This window comes from Mercenaria mercenaria, chromosome 11 (genome assembly GCF_021730395.1).
Source record: "Mercenaria mercenaria strain notata chromosome 11, MADL_Memer_1, whole genome shotgun sequence".
Taxonomy (NCBI): Eukaryota; Metazoa; Mollusca; class Bivalvia; order Venerida; family Veneridae; genus Mercenaria; species Mercenaria mercenaria.
In genome coordinates, this window is record NC_069371.1 from 56,324,184 (window position 1) to 56,345,156 (window position 20,973).

The window sequence follows — 20,973 nt, forward strand, 5'->3', positions numbered from 1 at the left end:
CATATGCATCAAATTTTACAACTTTAAGTAAACAGATTACAACACTTTGAAAAACTCGGCGATTCGGATTTCGCCTTGAGGCGATAATTAGGTGAAGTTGCCGACTTTACTGTGACGATATCACTCTAATTGCCCTGTAGGATGATCCCTGAACTGTTTTAATTGTATTTTATATGAACAGCCTCTGACAGAAAATGCGGTTTGGTGTATTTTCGTGCGTGCAACCGTCCGATTTCGTCTGGAAATCCCATGTTCCTATCTCAAAGGTCAAGGTCACAGATGGAGGTCAAAGGTCAAATTGAAGAATGAGTTTGTCAGTAGCATTTCTTTTTCATGCATGATTGGATTTTGATGTAACTTGGCATGATTGTTCACCATTATGAGATGTCGTGCGCAATAACCAGGTCCCTAGGTCTAAGGTCAAGGTCACACTTAGAGGTCATCGTCAGATACACATGATACAAGAATGACTTTGTCCGGAGCATTTCTTTTTTATGCATAGAGGGATTTTGATGTAACTTGGCACAACTGTTTACCATCATGAGAAGGAGTGTCATGCGCAAGAACCTAGAATTACTTCCCTTTGTTGTTGCTATAAATAGCTTATATTGTAACTTCTTTATTACTGGTCATATGGAAAAATAAAGACCTTTTTTCTGTAGTATAACATGCTTGTTTGTTACATCCAATTTTGTGGTGTATTATGACCTATCTCTACTGGTAAGGATTTTTGTGTGAACTTAGATTTTTTTTGCACACCCAGTCTTTGATAGCTGATGGGCTTGACATGTTGCCCGTGGGCATCTTGTTTATTCTACTGGCCCATTATCTATCGCTGTTGGATATGTATGACAATTGACTGACATCGTGAACAAATGGCTGCTTAAATGATTAATTACATCTTAAAAGTTTAAAAAGAAAACACGCAATTAAAAGCAACTTTATCGTACGGCACTGACCTGCTTTTAAGACCCAGCCGAAAGCACTCTTCAGTAGGAGGTGCAAATAATGTAACAAAAATGACAAAAATTGTCTGATTTTTGGTGATATTTACGTGCTATCAAACTAAGAAAAATGTACAAAGCTCTACTTTTGTGTATAATATGCACCCCTTTGAGAAAATGACAAAAATTGTAAAAAACTGTGTAACATATTCAAGTTTTTATGGTAATTTTATGATCTCAAGAGTCCCAGTTATGCCGTACAAATCTGTATGTATTATTTCAAACATTTCTTGATGAGGTAGTTTGATTGAGAAAGAAGTGCATATATTTTTATCATGCTCCCGGTTTCTGTGGTCTATGTGACGATAATAGGATAGATGTTAATGAATATTTAATTTGTCAGCTGATCTACTTTACAACTAAAATGCCTTGAGTTGATTCTTGTTGCAATGATATCATTATTACAATCAGGTTGGTGTCATGTGGTGTGTGCGTTATTTATTCCTGAGGCCTGGTTTGCCAATGTACAGACAATGGAACCTATTATGCTGAAAAATGTTCCACCTGATAGATTTAATAGGGTAAGCTTAGCTTAATAATTCAAAGAATAGAACTGTTGTACTTGCCCTTTTGTCTGCGCCTGTATCATTCTAGTGGCAATGCTTTTGAATAGCTGAGCTTTGTTGTTTTCTAAAAGTTCTTGTTGAAAATTTATAACCATGTTTGTAATAATCAGTATGATAATAAAAATATGACCATAAAAGATGGTGCAGTATGTGGGGTCATCCGTGTCCTATGGGCACAGTTCTAGTTCTCATTAAGTACTTGATAGGTTTTCATCAAACTTTGTAGCATCATTTTAGGGTCCTTTCCAAATGTTATTGTTTTTTGGGGCCGCTAGAGCTAAAACTAGAAATACCTTTAAACAATGTCTAATCATGAATGGCTTGATGGATCTTCACCAACCTTGGTCTGTAGAATCATACTGCCTGTGGAACTTTCAACACCTGGAGCATATATTATGGTCCTCTTCCAAAGTTGCACACTGTCTTAAAGATCATGTTAGAAATCAGGATATGCCCATATGCCTTTGAAAGTCAAAAATCACCAGGGCAAGTCAAGAGGCCCTTAGGGCAATTTCAGATTTCAGGTTTAGTCATTTTCTCTTAAACGTTGAATTCTGCACTAGTGAAAATCCATGTCTGTGAGGTCTGATGCCAGTTACAGTATATAATTGTGTAACTTCAAAAAAAGTTATTTCTATAATATTTACATCTTGTATCTGGGTAAGCTAAACTTAACATCAGTTAGAATTGCTTTTTTGAGCCTGAAAAGAACACTATGTTTTGATGTTGTATCACAGAACTGTTATAAAATGTTTAATGTAACTGTTTGCAGATGTGTTATATCTGTGAGGAGCAAGGAAAGGAGGTATCGAAGGCCTCCACAGGGGCCTGTATGCAGTGCAATAGAAATGGATGTAAACTCAACTTTCATGTAACATGGTAAGACTGTGTGAAGGCCATCTTAGCTATGTTGTTGCTATAACCTAATTCATCCATAGCTAGATTATACTAAGTATCTGGAGAGCTATCCTACTTTGCGCGTTGTCTGTCAGTTCTGCAGGTTACTCTTTATGCATTTTCGCTATACTATAGTATTTCAGAAGGTTTCTCATTATCATCCACATCAAATGAGAGAAGGGCCATAACTCTCATATGAACATTTCATGAATTATTCTCCCATTGTACTTAAAATTTCAGGTTAAAGTTTTTATACACTTTCATTCCATCTCTGTTTTACTAAATGGTTAAAATTTTGCATGCAAGTACGTATACATATCACTTTAAGGCATGTAGCTTTGAAACTTACTTTTTCTTTTTCTAGGTCAATTACGAACCTCATTGGGTCAAGTTTCATTTCTCTGACTTTTATTTTGGCCAAATCATTCCCCTTTTGACTTAGAAAATCCTGGTTAAAGTTTTGCATGTAGTCTCCAACCTAATGCAGATATTGATTTGAAACACACATGTGTTTTCGGGGTTATAAAACTAGGTTCTGTTATTATTATTATGGGAACGCCCCGGGCGGGCGGGCGGCGTCCACAGACTGTCTGGAGCATATCTTCTTCATGCATGGAGGGATTTTGATGAAACTTGGCACAATTGTTCACCATCATGAGACGGAGTGTCATTCGCAAGAACAAGGTCTAAGGTCAAGGTCACACTTAGAGGTCAAAGGTCAAATTCAAGAATGACTGTCCGGAGCATATCTTCTTCATGCACAGAGGGTTTTTGATGAAACTTGGCACAGTTGTTCACAATCATGAGACGGAGTGTCATGCGCAAGAACCAGGTCCCTAGGTCTAAGGTCAAGGTCACACTTAGAGGTCAAAGGATACAAAAATGAAAACTTTGTCTGGAGCATTTCTTCTTCATGCATGGAGGGATTTTGATATAACTTGGCAAAAATGTTCACCACCACAAGACGGAGTGTCATGCGCAAGAACCAGGTCCCTAGGTCTAAGGTCAAGGTCACACTTAGAGGCCAAAGGTCAGATACAAGAATGACTTTGTCCGGAGCATTTCTTCTTCATGCGTGGAGGGATTTTGATGTAACTTGGCACAATTGTACACCATCATGAGACGGAGTGTCATGCACAGGCCACTTCTTTTGAATTACTTCCTTTTGTTGTTACTATAAATAGCTTATATTGTAACTTTTTCATTACTAGTCATAGGGCGAAATTGAGACCACTTTTCTGTAGTACAACATGCATGTTACATCCAAATTTGAGATGTATTTTGACCCGGTAAGGATGTCTACCACGGTATATACCCATATTGGATCCCTCTCTGTAGAAAATGAGAAAACGGATCCCTCTCTGTTCGCGCACAGGACACTCTCTGTGCTGAACAATGAACTCCAACGTCAGTCAGCTCGGAAAATCAAATTTTTCGTCCTAAACACATTTTTGTGCATGAAAACATATTTCCCACGGAATGGCATAGCTATATACCATTGCTTGTCTATTGTTACATTTGTTTTATCAGCTGACACAAGTCCAAACGAAGATGAAATGTAGCCGGAGGTACTGGCTTGGATGAACATTGTGCGATGTTTATGAAACTTATATATGACTTTCCTTGAATAAAGCAAATATCTAGTACCTTAGATGTGAAGCTGTTGATCCTATCTTATTTGTAAATACTCAATATGTGGATATTTTCATCATATTTCCTTAAAAACGCTCTACTTTCAATTTCGTTAAAGCACCGGATCCCTCTCAGTCGGCACAGTTTTGCCTCACAGGATCCCTCTTGACTCTACACATGGCATGGGAACCCTCTCGAACACAATTATTTTTCTATCGGCACAGGTGCCCTTTCAATTTAACTTCAATGTTAGAGTTATGAAATGGTGTTTGTATTTAAAAGCAAAACAATAATTATAGGTTATTAGCTATATGCACAAGTTTTGCAGCTGAAATAGATAGTACGACTTTAGGAGCACAATGTTCTTTCGCTAAAGAACGATCAAGTGCATATTTACCAATGCAAAGATGATAACCTTTTTATTGCATACACAAACGATGTAATGTAACTGCACTATATTCTATTTTCAATAGTCTGAATAAGATTGACAATACTGAACTGAATAAAAAAAGTTAATGCCACGACACACATTCAGTTACGCCACGCATCCAATATGAAAGTCAGGCGTCAGTGTATGTAGCGATACATACATCAATGTATGACCTACTATAGCATCTAAAGCTATCAAACTGTATCCAGGATATATACACTCATTTACATGTGTAATATATTCATGTTAGGTGCTCGAACTAGGTCGAAAACCTTCCAGACATGGTCAAAATAGTGAAATATTCTAAGTTTGAATACTTCCCGGTTACCTTCTATGACCTCTCCTCAAAATCAAGGTCTGTCAAGGTACCCAATCTTGGTTAGACTCATAATTACACTTTCATTTAGGTATGTCTATATTTCATTGAGATATGGGTTCAAACTAGGTCGGAAACTTTCCAGACTTAGGCATGGTTTAAGCACCAGAGGTCTTCCTCCAACATAAAAGCTGAGAAGGCGCTTGTGTCGGTGCGACATTACACCCAACAAAATCAATAAATAAAGAAACATTGTTTAAATAGAGATATTTTCTATGAGCAAACGCTGTCATATGACCCTGTAGGGCTACCTAATGACTACACCAGGTACCTAATCTTGGCCAGGACTTACACATCAACGTAAACAATTGTAGTTAGTAACTCGAAATTTCAAGATAAGTTACTTGAAATTTCGAGATAGTAACTCGAAATTTCAACTTAGTACATGTAACTCGAAATCTCAACATAGTAACTCGAAATTTTGACTTAATAACTCGAAATTTCAAAATAAGTAACTCGAAATTTCGAGTTAATAAATGACATACACCTGGCACTAATGCTTCGCAGTAGGTATCAGTAAATTTGATAATAAAATTTAAATATGAATGTTATGTGAAATTGCTGATTTATTTTCAATTTAAAAGCATATTAAGGGAAGTAAAAACACCCAGATCTGTACCCTATGTTGTTTTCAATAAGAATACCATCTCAAAATTCTAACACTGAAGTTGAGGGTGCCGGTGTCGATAGAAAATTTTGTCGAAGAGGGTTCCCGTGCCGGGTGGAGAGAGTCAAGAGGGATCCTGTGAGGCAAAATTGCACCGACTGAGAGGGATCCCGTGCATCAATGAAATCGAAAGTAGAGCGTTTTTAAGGAAACATGATGAAAATATCCACTTGAAGTGTGTTTACAAGTAAGATGGGATCAACGACTTCACATCTAAGGTACCAGATATTTGCTATATTTAAGAAAGTCGTATTTAAGTTTCATAAACATCGCACGATGTTCATCCAAGCCAGTACCCTCCGTCTACATAACATCTTAGTTTGGACTTGTGTGAACTGATAAAACAAATGTAATGATAAAAAAGCAATGGTATATAGCTACGTCATTCCGTGGGCCATATGTTTTTATACAAAAAAAACTGTGTTTAGGACAAAAAATTTGATTTTCCGAGCTGACTGACATTGGAGTTTATTGTTTAGCACAGAGAGTGTCTGGTAAGGATTTTTGTGTGGACTTACAAATTGTTTTTTTTGGATTTTTTTTTTCTTTTTTTTTTTTTTAAATTAACTTCCCTTAGTTGTTACTATAAATAACTTATGTTGTAACTTTTTTATAATTGACCATAGGGAAAAACCAAGACCACTTTTCTGTGGTACAACATACTGTGAAATCATTAATATTCGTGGGGGACTAATTTTCGTGGATTTCGTGGTTGAGTCAATCCACGAAATGCAATCCCAACGAACAAGTAAATTTTCCATTCATTTTATGTTCAAAAGTTGAAATCCATGAATTCATATCCCCACGAAATAGCCGTTTTGACCGAAACCACGACATTTCATGCCCACGAAATTAAATGATTTCACAGTAGATGTTACTTTCAAATTTTAGGTGTATTTTAAGGTTTCTCTACCTGGCAAGGAGTTTTTTTGTGGACTTAGAAAAACAAAAGAATTACAATAATTACTAAACAACCACAAAATTAAAATTCCATTTGCAAATACAGGTGCTAGTGTAAAGAAATTTGCTGTGACGGGCGTATATTGTGACATTCTGGCACTCTTGTTATTATTATTATTAGTAGTAGTATTATTATTATAATAAGCAGTTGTTTGAACATATTTCCCTTTGTGATAGATATACTCTTCACATGGAGATAAAAAAAAAAATTAATAGAATAAAATGTAAACTCTTTGTTTTCGGTTATTACAAATGCTGAAAAAATGTACTGGAAAAAAAAAAAAAAAAATCAATGACAAATCATATGGACTGATTTATTAGCTCATCTGATTTTTTGAAAAAAAATGATGAGTTATTGCAGTGTACGAAATTCAGATTTGAATCCAATAGCCCGTTCGGGCTACCAGGTTAAAAAATTTCCAAGCCCGGCACCAATTTCACTAGCCCGAACTTTAACACCTTAAAATACATAATTTTTGCACCATATAACATTTTGTTTTACAGACATCTCTTTATGCATGTTTGAGGTAATAAAAAAGACATACAGCCAGTACATGTTTGCCATGTTTTTGAAAAATTTTAATTCGAAATACTCCAGTCCAGATCAGCATCGTCAGAGTCCAAAAGCATCGGACATGACACTCCTTGCCAAAACAAAATCTAAACTGTTATGCCCGATTTTTTAGGACCCGCACTCGCCAATTACTGCAACTCGGACTGTTGACAATTTTAAAGATGTAATACCGAGTGCTGAATACACATTACACACACGCTGATAGCATAATTTAAGCTCCACCTACTGCAGGTACTTGTGAGATTTTCGCGAGAAGTGTGAAAGCTAATCAAATTATCCGTTACGCTAGAGATGATTGTATTCAGCCAATTAGCGCTGCGGTTACGTCTTTGACACTGTGTTTGATTGTCAACCGCAAGAGTGCAAAAACCAATAATTCCATAAGCGTTTCTCAGTCCGGAAAATCACGATGCAGTACTCGTTTAATTAGCATGTTTTTTTTTAAACAAATGAGAAAAATTCGGTAGCCCAGTCGGGCTTGTACCTGTGGAAAATCGGTAGCCCGAGCTGAAATTTGGTAGCCACGGGCTGTCGGACTACCGTGAATTTCGAACACTGTTATTGTCATCACTTGAGCGGTTGTCGGCGTCGGCGTCGGTGTCGGCGTCTGCGTCGGCATTGCCTGTTTAAGTTTTATGTTTAGGTCAGCTTTTCTCCTAAACTATCAAAGCTATTGCTTTGAAACTTGGAAGACTTGTTCACCAGCATAAACTGACCCTGTATAGGAAGAAACGTAACTCCATCTTGCTTTTTGCAAGATTTATGGCCCCTTTTGTACTTAGAAAATATCAGATTTCTTGGTTAAGTTTTATGTTTAGGTCAACTTTTCTCCTAAACTATCAAAGCTATTGCTTTGAAACTTGGAATACTTGTTCACCATCATAAGCAGACCCTGTACATCAAGAAACATAACTCCATCTTGCTTTTTGCAAGAATTATTGCCCCTTTTGGACTTAGAAAATCAGTTTTCTTGGTTAAGTTTTATGTTTAGGTTAGCTTTTATCCTAAACTATCAAAGCTATTGCTTTAAAACTTGCAACACTTGTTCACCATCATAAGCTGACCCTGTACAGCAAGAAACATAACTCCATCCTGCTTTTTGCAAGATTTATGGCCCCTTTTGGACTTAGAAAATATCAGATTTCTTGGTTAAGTTTTATGTTTAGGTCAACTTTTTCTCTTAAACTATCAAAGCTATTGCTTTGAAACTTGCAACACTTGTTCACCATCATAAGCTGACCCTGTACAGCAAGCAACATAACTCCATCCTGCTTTTTGCAATAATTATTGCCCCTTTTGGACTTAGAAAATCATTTTCTTGCTCGAGTATTATGTTTAAGGCAACTTTTCTCATAAACTATCAAAGCTATTGCTTTAAAACTTGCAACAGTTTTTCACAATCATAAGTGGACACTGTACATCAAGAAACATAACTCTATCCTGCTTTTTGCAAGAATGATGGCCCTTTTTAGACTTAGAAAATCATGGGTAGGACAATATTTCTATTATACAAAAAAAATCAGATGAGCGTCAGCACCCGCAAGGCGGTGCTCTTGTTGATGAATATAAGTTTGTAAATATAACTTTATTTTGATGAAACAGCAATTAACACATAAACAGTGGCTCAAATAACAGTTTTGCCAGTCTTGTTTGCTCTACATCAGATGTTCGTTATGCAGTTCATTTGTAGTGAACTACCATATACACACCTTGGTTAAAGTTTTGCATGCAAGTACATACAGCTGTCATTTAAAGGCATACAGCTTTGAAACTTATTTTTTTCTTTTTCTAGGTCAATTACCAACCTTACTGGGAAAAGTTCCATAACACTGACATGTATTTTGAGCAAATTATCCCCCCTTTTGGACTTAGAAAATCTTGGTTCAAGTTATACATGCAAGTTACTATCTCCAAAACTAATGCAGATATTGAATTGAAACTTCACATGTGTCTTTGGGGTTATAAAACTATATAATAGCATCAATTCCTATAACTATGACCTGCATTTTGGCCAAACTATGCCCCCTTTGGACTAAGAAAATCCTGGTTAAAGTTTTGCATGCAAGTACATACAGCTATTACTTAAATGCATATAGATTTGAAACTTATTTTTTCTTTTTCTAGATCAATAACCAACCTCACTGGATCAAGCCCCATAACTCTGACATGTATTTTGGGCAAATTATGCCCCCTTTTGGACTTAGAAAATCCTGGTTAAAGTTTACATGCAAGTTACTATCTCCAAAACTAATGCAGATATTGAATTGAAACTTCACTTGTGTCTTCGGGGTTATAAATCTAGCTAATACCATCAAGTCCCATAACTCTGACCTGCATTTTGGCCAAATTATGCCCCCTTTCGGACTTAGAAAATCCAGGTTAAAGTTTTGCATGCAAGTACATACAGCTATTACTTAAAGGCATGTAGGTTTGAAACTTACTTTTTTATTTTTCTAGATCAGTTACCAACCTAACTGGGTCAACTCCCATAACTCTGACATGTATTTTGGGCAAATTATGCCCCCTTTTAAACTTAGAAAGTTCTGGTTAAAGTTTCGTGTGCAAGTTACTATCTGCAGAACAAATGCAGATATTAAATTGAAACTTCACTTGTGCCTTTGGGGTTATAAAACTAGTTGATTGCATCAAGTCCCAAAACTCTGACTTGCTTTTTGGTCAAATTATGTCCCCTTTTGAACATAAAACTTATGGTTAAAGTTTTGCAAAACTAATGCAGATACTGGATTGAAACAGTATAGACATTTAGGGTAACATTTTCCTGGTTCTGGGACATTAATTCGAATAGTCGAGCATTGGCTGTCTTACGGACAGCTCTTGATTACCTGCTGCTGACTTTTTACGACCAGATCAGATTTGTAAATATTGGCCTCGTATAAATTCACCACATAAAGTCAAGTAAACTGGTAGATCTTGTGATTTCGTAAATTTTAAAATCGTATAAAATAAAATCATGTGTTTTTACCCCAAATCTGTAAACTTTTACAGCAGTGAAAATAACCTGTTTTACGGTATGTTCGCTATGTGGATATAGCATACCTCAGATATATTAAATGCTTTTTTATGACCTCAATGAGTTTCTTCTAACCGAGGTATATATATATATAGTTTTCATCATGGATTTAAGATTTTTCATAGGCAATATAAATGAAATTAACCAGTATTTAATGCATTTTATGTTATAAAGAACTTTACAAAACTTAGCCAGATTTACATATCAGTTTACACCATTCAAATGCAACAGTATGCGGGGCCATGTACTTTTTCAAAAGCAGTGTCTTGTTTTAAAAAAAAGTGTTTAAAACATGGTCATGGAAGTAAGTGACACATCGCCACATTAAATTTTTATCATTATTAAAATCTATTTGCTTTAATATCTCACAGGCCGTCATGAGGTTAGACATTTGTAGTGTGCCTTTAGTTGAAATGATGAAGCGTCTATTATGCTTGGTGTGAAAACTGATTTATAAACATGACTTAAGGTATTAGACCCCTAATAGTAATGTTTAAAAATGGCATTTGCTTGGTATATTCTTACAGTTGACCGTGTTTTGCACTGTGTTGCAAATTTTTAGAAACTTTTACCGTGCCGTTTTTTATAAATTTTGTATAATTGATGGTATTTCCTCGAGCTCAAGTAGAGACAAATTTCAAACTGATGGTCTTTATCCAAAACGTTTGCAGAGAATTCATTATACCATTATTTTTTATAAAAGAAGCATCAAACTATTGGTAAACAATTATAAAACTTAAAGTAAAATTGTCAATATCATTTTTCTAGGGTGCCTCAAGTAAACGGATTTAATGAGACAGAATTGTAACTCCAACATTGAAAAATTAAGGTCGAATCCTGCGAGTCTGTTTTGAATTTTGCTCACTTCATTCAAAAATAACCTTGGGGCAGAAGTAAAACCTACCTACATTTCTTCCACAATATGTTATCTAAAGAATGAAGGCAAAATGGAGAACTTTTACCGCATGTAACTCAGTATTTTTAAAGATATCTAACACTACCCCTTCTGTTTCAGAGGTAAATTCACTTTGAACAGCAAGAAATCGCTTATTAAATGATTTTTTTTCTACTTTTGTACAATAAATCAATAATAAGTCTTGAAAGAAGTAAAAACTTACTAGAAGAAAAGGAAAATAAGGGGGGAAAAATTGGTCCCAGTGGGGCTTGAACCTACGCCCCCCTGAAAATTGCAGTCAAAGTAGGTTTATGGTAGGAATTGAATACTTTTCAATAAGGAGGTACTCTATTATGGGCCTAATACCTTAATAGCTCTGATAATATTATACATGCAAGTCATTCAAATCAACTATCTTAATATTTTCAGTGCCCAAGCCAATGGATTTTTGTGTGAAGAGTCAGGTAGCTATGGAGACAATGTGAAGTACTGTGGGTACTGTAGCCACCATTACAAAAAACTGGTAAGTCTATAGCAGCCATTAACCATTTAAGTCTTGTCTCAGAGAATTAGTGAAAGCACCCTGAAATTCTAAAAACTATTTGAAAAATGGCACTGTATACTGATCTGGACTACATTTGAGTGGACCACTGAGGCATATCGTTCAAATTACTACCTAGGTACCTATAAGAATGTCAAAGTTTTCAAAATCATTGTCGCAGTTAATTATGGTACCTAAGTAAATTGTCAACAATTTTGGTAACTTTTAGTTTGATAGAATTGCTATTGTCGTAATTATGCCCAGCGCTGTAAGATAGGTTGTAAGCGCCTGCAAAAGGTGTCTAATGCATAGCAGATAAGGGTCTTATATGACTACCTGTGTAATACAGGGTGTTCCCAAATGTGAGGGGCAGGGTGGAATGGAAAGCCAAGTGCTAGCGAGGTTTTTATCCATGCTTGCGCGGGGGATTGGAAAACACCTGCCATACTCAGGCAGTCGGGTTAGATTATATTTCTTGCGAACTGTAGATATTCCTTGCTCATACACTGTGACGTCATAATGCGACGTCAAATTAAGATGGCAGTATGCGCACATGTAGCTTTTTCTTAGAGAAATGATAAGGTGATCTCCTACTTGGATAACCTTGTCTTCCCTGCTAGGTAGGCAAGAATATGCCAGCTTCCATTAAATCAAGTATCCTGTGGCCTTAGTTTTCTTATTTCTGTCATCATTTGCAAGAAACAGCAAAAAGTACTGGAAAAGTAATCAGTTTCTGTCATTTGTACCTAAAATGATGTCCCTGGTGCGAAACCAAGGTGTGGGGAACCACCATAAATTAGCCCAAAGTATGCAAATTGTATACCAAGTTTTAAGTAAACACATTTTAAGAAAAAAGCTAGGGCAGATTGTTCATGGGAAAGCACACTGAAATTAGAAAAGGAACTATTTTAAGAAAAGACATGCTATAGGGCAACTGGTTTTTGGTGTTCTCTAATAATTAGTGAAAGCACACTGAAATTAGAAAAGGAACTATTTTAAGAAAAGACATGCTATAGGGCAACTTGTTTTTGGTGTTCTCTAATAATTTGTGAAAGCACACTGAAATTAGAAAAGGAACTATTTTAAGAAAAGACATGCTATAGGGCAACTGGTTTTTGGTGTTCTCTAATAATTAGTGAAAGCACACTGAAATTAGAAAAAGAACTATTTTAAGAAAAGACATGCTATAGGGCAACTTGTTTTTATGCCCCCTAAGGGAGGCATATAGTTTTTGAACCGTCTGTCTGTCTGTCTGTTGGTCTGTCAGTCTGTCCACATTTTTCGTGTCCGGTCCATATCTTTGTCATCGATGGATGGATTTTCAAACAACTTGGCATGAATGTATACCACAGTAAGATGAAGTGTCGCGCGCAAGACCCAGGTCCGTAGCTCAAAGGTCAAGGTCACACTTAGACATTAAAGGATAGTGCATTGATGGGCGTGTCCGGTCCATATCTTTGTCATCGATGGATGGATTTTCAAATAACTTGGCATGAAAGTGTACCACAGTAAGACGACATGTCGCGCGCAAGACCCAGGTCCTTAGCTCAAAGGTCAAGGTCACACTTAGACATTAAGTGATAGTGCATTGATGGGCGTGTCCGGTCCATATCTTTGTCATCGATGGATAGATTTTCAAATAAATTGGCATGAATGTGTACCACAGTAAGACGACGTGTCGCGCGCAAGAACCAGGTCCGTAGCTCAAAGGTCAAGGTCACACTTAGACATTAAGGGATAGTGCATTGATGGGCGTGTCCGGTCCATATCTTTGTCATTCATGCATGGATTTTAAAATAACTACGCATGAATGTGTGACACAGTAAGACAACGTGTCGCGCGCAAGACCCAGCTCCGTAGGTCAAAGATCCTAAACTCTAACATCGGCCATAACTATTCATTTAAAGTGCCATCGGGGGCATGTGTCATCCTATGGAGACAGCTCTTGTTTGTGTTCTCTGATAATTAGTGAAAGCACACTGAAATTAAAAAGGAAACTCTTTTAAGAAAACTTGTGCTTTATGGGAATTTGTTCTTGATGGTCTCTGATAATTATTGAAAGCATCCTGTAATTAAAAAGGAAAAGAAAACATGTTTTAAGGCAAGCCTCAGTCGAAAAGCACGTATCTGCAAAATGCCAATTTTTCAGGAGACACAAAAAACGAAAATTAAAAACAGCATATCTGCAAATAGAAGTACACAATTTGAAAAAAAATCAGCGTCATAAAGACGTATATGCAAAAACTATCTTAAAACCATTCCATTCTACCGTATGAGTATCATTTAAAAGAATTCCAAAAAGCTTCATTTATTGCATTTTATTTTAACAAACACTGAAAACTGTGTAATTTGTGCATAATAGCGTTTCCATTGCAAATACGTTTTTTTGCACGTCGATGAAATTTATCATATGTCCTTTCCTCATGTGACAATTTTTGGCTCGACTATTCGAAGAATGGTCTAGCTATTCTACTCACCCTGGCGTCTACAACTAGCTGATAGCATCAAGTCCCATAACTCTGACCTGCATTTTGGCCAAATTATGCCCCCTTTTGGACTTAGAAAATCTTGGTTAAAGTTTTGTGTGAAGTACATACAGCTATTACTTAAAGGCATATATGTTTGAAACTTATTTTTTATTTTTCTAGATCAAATACCAACATCACTGGGTCAAGTCCCATAACTCTGACATGTATTTTGGGCAAATTATGCCCCCTTTTAGACTTAGAAAATTCTGGTTAAACCTTTGCATTTAAGTTACTATCTGCAGAACAAATGCAGATATTAAATTGAAACTTCACTTATGCCTTTTGGGTTATAAAACTAGTTTATTGCATCAAGTCCCATAACTCTGACATGCATTTTGGTCAAATTATGTCCCCTTTTGAATATAAAAATTCTGGTTAAAGTTTTACATGCGAGTTTCTATCTCCAAAACTAATGCAGATATTGAATTGAAACTTCACATGTGCCTTAGGAGTTATAAAACTAGTTGATAGCAGCAAGTCCCATAACTGATATGCATTTTGGTCAAATTATTCCCCCTTTTGAACTTAAAACTCTTTTGATATTTAACCTTTTTATACGCCCGTTTGAAAAACGGGACGTATTATGGGAACGCCCCTGGCGGGCGGGCGGGCGGGCGGGTTGGCAGGCGGGCGGGCGGGCGGGCGGCGTCCACAGACCTTGTCCGGAGCATATCTTCTACATGCATGAAGGGATTTTGATGAAACTTGGCACAGTTGTTCACCATCATGAGACGGAGTGTCATGCGCAAGAACCAGGTCCCTAGGTCTAAGGTCAAGGTCACACTTAGAGGTCAAAGGTCAAATTCAAGAATGACTTTGTCCGGAGCATATCTTCTTCATCCATAGAGGGATTTTGATGAAAGTTGGCACAATTGTTCATCATCATGAGAAGGAGTGTCATGCGCAAGAACCAGGTCCCTAGGTCTAAGGTCAGGGTCACACTTGGAGGTCAAAGGATACAAGAATTAAAACTTTGTCCGGAGCATTTCTTCTTCATGCATAGAGGGATTTTGATATAACTTGGCACAAATGTTCACCACCATGAGGCGGAGTGTCATGCGCAAGAACCAGGTCTCTAGGTCTAAGGTCAAGGTCACACTTAGAGGTCAAAGGATACAAGAATGAAAACCTTGTCCGGAGCATTTCTTTTTCATGCATAGAGGGATTTTGATATAACTTGGCACAAATGTATACCACCACGAGACGTAGTGTCATGCGCAAGAACCAGGTCCCTAGGTCTAAGGTCAAGGTCACACTTAGAGGCCAAAGGTCAGATACAAGAATGACTTTGTCCGTAGCATTTCTTCTTCATGCATGGAGGGATTTTGATGTAACTTGACACAATTATACACCATCATGAGACGAAGTGTCATGCGCAGTTCCCTTCTTTAGAATTACTTCCCTTTGTTGTTACTATAAATAGCTTATATTGTAACTTTTTCATTACTAGTCGTAGGGAAAAATCGAGACCTTTTTTCTGTAGTACAACATGCATGCTACATCCAATTTTGAGGTGTATTTTGACCAGTCTCTACCTGGTAAAGATTTTTGTGAGGACTTACAATTTTTTTTTTTTTTTTTTTTTTTTTTTTTTTTTTTTTTTTAAGATTAACTTCCCTTAGTTGTATTCATAAATAACTTATATTGTAACTTTTTATAATTGACTGTAGGGAAAAACCAAGACCACTTTTCTGTGGTACAACATAGATGTTACTTTCCAATTTTAGGTGTATTTTAAGGTATCTCTACCTGGTAAGGAGTTTTTTTGTGGACTTAGAAAACAAAACACTTAGTTATTACTAAACAACCACAAAATTAAAATTCCATTTGCAAATACAGGTGCTAGAGTAAAGAAATTTGCTGTGACGGGCGTATATTGTGACATTCTTGCACTCTTGTTAGGTAATATTTTCCTGCCTCTGAGACAATATTTTGAATAGTCGAGCTTGGCTGTCTTACGGACAGCTCTTGTTACATTTAGGGTAATATTTTCCTGCTTCTGGGACAATAATTCGAATAGTGGAGCATTGGCTGTCTTATGGACAGCCCTTTTTACATTAATAGTTCATATTTTTGTTGGATTGCTTCTTTTTATAGTCAGTTTAATTGTTGTCTTACGGACAGCTCTTTTTGACCTTTGCGATTGGCCACTGTATCCGGTATCTTCACAAAAGATACTGGAACTGTGGAACACATTACCTTTTCAAAAATGACTTAAAAAGTTTTTGGCAAAAATGCAGGTTGTCCTTTTTGAATGAGGCTGACGATATAGATCTTGCTTTGATATGAAAGATTTGTTTACAGAAAAAGGATTCCAACATAAAGACCATTCCAGCATTTAAACCGATCCCTGCAGATAATGCAACTCCAGATTCAACTCCAGAGAAAATGAATAGTGTAAGTTGAAAGTTATTTTTATATGTAACTCCCATTGAACAGTTCAGAGTACTTTTAGTTCACCTGTGATCGCTCACCGTCCGTCCGTTTAAACAACATCTCCTTAACCATCAGGCCAATTTTGATGAAACTTCACAGGGATGTCCCTTGGATGATCCTCTAAAAATTGTTCAAAGAATTGAAATCCATACAGAACTCTGGTTGCCAGAAAAAGGAAAAAACTTTAAAAATCTTCTTGTCCAAAACCGCAAGGCGTAGAGCTTCGATATTTGGCATGTGACATCATCTAATGGTCCTCCCATAAAGATTTTTCAAATTATGCCCCTGGGGTGAAAAGAAGCCCCGCCCCGGGGGTCACAAGTTTTATATAGGAAAAAACTTTAAAAATCTTGTCTGAAACCACAAAACCTAGGCATTTGATATTTGGTATGTAGCATTGTTGTTCAAATTATTACCCTGGAATGAAAAGAGGCCCCTCCCCGTGGGTCCGAAGTTTTACATAGACTTGTATAGGAAAATTTTTTAAAAATCTACTTGTCTGAAACTGCAAGGCCTAGGCTTTTGATATTTGGCGTGTTGCATTGCCTAGTGATCCTCTTCCAAGACTGTTCAAATTATGCCTCTGAGATGAAAAGAGGCCCCACCCAGAGGGCCTCAAGTTTCACATAGAATTATATAGGAAAACAATTTTGATGAAACTTCACAGAAGTGATAAGTACCAAGCATAGGCTTTTGATATTTGGCGTGTTGCATTGCCTAGTGATCCTCTTCCAAGACTGTTCAAATTATGCCTCTGAGATGAAAAGAGGCCCCACCCAGGGGGCCTCAAGTTTCACATAGAATTATGTAGGAAAAAAATAAAAATCTTCTTGCCTGAAATCACAAGACCTAGGCCTTTGATATTTGGTATGTAGCATTGCCTTGTGGTCCTCTACCAAGATTGTTCAGATTATTACCCTGGGGAGAAAAAAGGCCCCGTCTGGGGGTTACAAGTTTTACATAGACTTATATATTGGAAAAAAATTAAAAAATCTTCTTGTCTTAAAGTTCAAGGCCTAGGCCTTTCATATTTAGTATGTAGCATTGCTTAGTGGTTTTCTAACAAAATTGTTCAAATTATGCCCCTGGGGTGAAAAGAGTCCCTGCCCCAGGGGTCACTTGTTATGAGTTATATAGTAAAAAATACTTCAAAAATTATCTGACTACATTTCCTAGACTGTTTTATTATAATTTCCTGATGACCCCAAGTAATTAGGGGTCACTTGACTTTGACCTTTACCTACTGACCTACTTCTTTTGTTAGCTCACCTGTCACAAAGTGACAAGGTGAGCTTTTGTGATCGGGCGGCGTCCGTCGTCCGTCCGTCCGTCCGTAAACTTTTGCTTGTGACCTCTCTAGAGGTCACATTTTTCATGGGATCTTTATGAAAGTTGGTCAGAATGTTCATCTTGATGATATCTAGGTCAAGTTCGAAAGTGGGTCACGTGCCATCAAAAACTAGGTCAGTAGGTCAAATAATAGAAAAACCTTGTGACCTCTCTAGAGGCCATATATTTCACAAGATCTTCATTAAAATTGGTCAGAATGTTCAACTTGATGATATCTAGGTCAAGTTCGAAACTGGGTCACGTGCCATCAAAAACTAGGTCAGTAGGTCTAAAAATAGAAAAACCTTGTGACCTCTCTAGAGGCCATATATTTCACAAGATCTTCATGAAAATTGGTCAGAATGTTCACCTTGATGATATCTAGGTCAAGTTCGAAACTGGGTCACGTGCCATCAAAAACTAGGTCAGTAGGTCTAAAATAGAAAAACCTTGTGACCTCTCTAGAGGCCATATTTAACAAGATCTTCATGAAAATTGGTCAGAACGTTCACCTTGATGATATCTAGGTCAAGCTTGAAACTTGGTCACGTGCCGTCGAAAACTAGGTCAGTAGGTCAAATAATAGAAAAACCTTGTGACCTCTCTAGAGGCCATATTTTTCATGGGATCTGTATGAAAATTGGTCTGAAGGTTCATCTTGATGATATCTAGGTCAAGTTCGAAACTGGGTCAAGTGCGGTCAAAAACTAGGTCAGTAGGTCTAAAAATAGAAAAACCATGTGACCTCTCTAGAGGCCATATATTTCATGAGGTCTTCATGAAAATTGGTCAGAACGTTCACCTAGATGATATCTAGGTCAGGTTCGAAAGTGGGTCACGTGCCCTCAAAATCTAGGTCAGTAGGTCAAATAATAGAAAAACCTTGTGACCTCTCTAGAGGCCATATTTTTCATGGGATCTGTATGAAAGTTGGTCTGAATGTTCATCTTGATGATATCTAGGTCAAGTTCCAAAGTGGGTCACATGCCCTCAAAAACTAGGTCAGTAGGTCAAATAGTAGAAAAACCTTGTGACCTCTCTAAAGGCCATATTTTTCATGGGATCTGTATGAAAATTGGTCTGAATGTTCATCTTGATGATATCTAGGTCAAGTTCGAAACAGGGTCACGTGCGGTCAAAAACTAGGTCAGTAGGTCTAAAAATAGAAAAACCTTGTGACCTCTCTAGAGGCCATACTTGTGTATGGATCTCCATAAAAATTGGTCAGAATGTTCATCTTGATGATATCTAGGTCAATTTTGAAACTGAGTCACGTGCCGTAAAAAACCAGGTCAACAGGTCAAATAATAGAAAAACCTTGTGACCTCTCTAGAGACCATATTTTTCAATGGATCTTCATGAAAATTGGTCAGAATTTTTATCTTGATAATATCTAGGTCAAGTTCAAAACTGGGTCACATGAGCTCAAAAACTAGGTCATTATGTCAAATAATAGAAAAAACGACGTCATACTCAAAACTGGGTCATGTGGGAAGAGGTGAGCGATTCAGGACCATCATGGTCCTCTTGTTTTTTAAGAGACAGACTTGAAATTTGGATGACATAATACAGTTTTGCACACTGATCTTAAAACTGAATTTCAGTGACCATGAATGTGACCTACTGGCCTACTTTCTTAATATTTTAGCATCAATTTGACATTTGAAACATGTAGCTCATATTACTCAGGTGAGCAATCCAGGGTCATCATGACCCTCTTGTCTGCAAGAAGTGCTTACTGAAATTTATATTTTACTTGTCCATATTTTTGTGGCCCTGGGCATATAGCGATTGAATTGGCCTTCCATCCATGTGTCTGTCCATACAGATCAGATTGCCTACAGCCCACATTAATGACCCGATTTAGTTCATACTCACACTCAACAGTCCTTGTGGCAAGACCTACAAAATAACCTTTATATAGATGACCTTGACCCTCATATGATCTTCCCCTTGATCTTCCGTTTGAAAACGCACTCCTTGTTTCCATAAGCCGTCCTGCTAAAGGGACAACTAGACTCCTCAAAGTGATTGGGGAGAAGTTGTCAGTTACGTTGGGAGAACACACTATACTGTGTCCAGTCATTACTTTGAGGAACTAGATCAGTTGCATAATTTTGGATCAAATTGTTTTTTTTTTTGTGATTTTGGGTAAGAAAATTGATATTTTCTGTTCTTCAGAAATTTTTCATTAAGGATGACATACATGGCATGCTCACATCATTGCAGAATACATGTTGCCTTTCATTTTACAGCAAATCTAACAATGAATAATTTACAGGCTGTTATTTTCTTCTTGATATATATTTATTTGTCCTGGAAGTATTTTGTAGACAATCTACATGTAGACATTTCATTGACTTGTATATTAGGTTTTTAACAGATTTTGTAACAGTTTTGTAATATAGATATATCTCATATTGCCTTATAATAATGTTGTTACCCTGGTAGTCACAACAAGACAGATATAAAATATAAAGCTTAATTTACTGAAGCTTTCTCTCTGTTGTAGGATATCAAAATCAATATATCAGCTGAGCACAAGAACCGAGAGTCATTTGCTGCACGACAGTTGTCTGGTTTGACTGGTTCAGCGTTTGATCCTAAAGGAAGAGATTATAGTTTGTCTATGAGGTCTCACAATATAAGAAATTCCAGTCAGATGCCCCCTATACAATCTAGTAACAAAATTGATACAGATAGTAAATCACAAGGTATGTTATTCGCCGAAAGACATTTTTATTATCTTTGAATGGATTTTCACAAACTTAATTCAGTTTTTTACAGAGTGATTAAACGTCTCGATAGAGTTTACATTGATTTATTCTGATCAAATTTAAAACAAATGTTTGGGAAAGACAACAGCAGACCTTTTAATCTTGACTTCATTGTAATGTTAAGAACAGTGTATTTAAAAATTGATGCAGCTAATTTCAGGTCAGGTTAAAGTTACTGATAGCAAATCACTAACCCCGCACCATTGTGGGCTCAAAACCTCAAGTTTAGAATTACTTCATGTGAGAACTGGCTTACAGAAGGTCGGTAGTTCTACCAAGGTGCCCACCAATGCCTGAAATAATGCCAAATTGGCACCTGGGGTCTTCCTC

The 20,973-nt window shown here is 36.9% G+C and overlaps 1 protein-coding gene across 1 annotated transcript in view; it reads left to right on the forward strand.

Annotated features, from left to right (window-relative positions):
• The window catches only part of LOC123531414 (protein AF-10-like), a 114,281-nt gene that overhangs the window by 29,473 nt on the left and 63,835 nt on the right, over window positions 1-20,973 (forward strand). Inside the window, exons 4-8 of the mRNA XM_045312347.2 lie at window positions 1,416-1,525; window positions 2,343-2,449; window positions 11,462-11,555; window positions 16,406-16,498; window positions 20,379-20,580. Of these exons, the coding sequence (XP_045168282.1) occupies window positions 1,416-1,525; window positions 2,343-2,449; window positions 11,462-11,555; window positions 16,406-16,498; window positions 20,379-20,580 (606 nt within the window). The remainder of the gene's footprint in view (window positions 1-1,415; window positions 1,526-2,342; window positions 2,450-11,461; window positions 11,556-16,405; window positions 16,499-20,378; window positions 20,581-20,973) is intronic.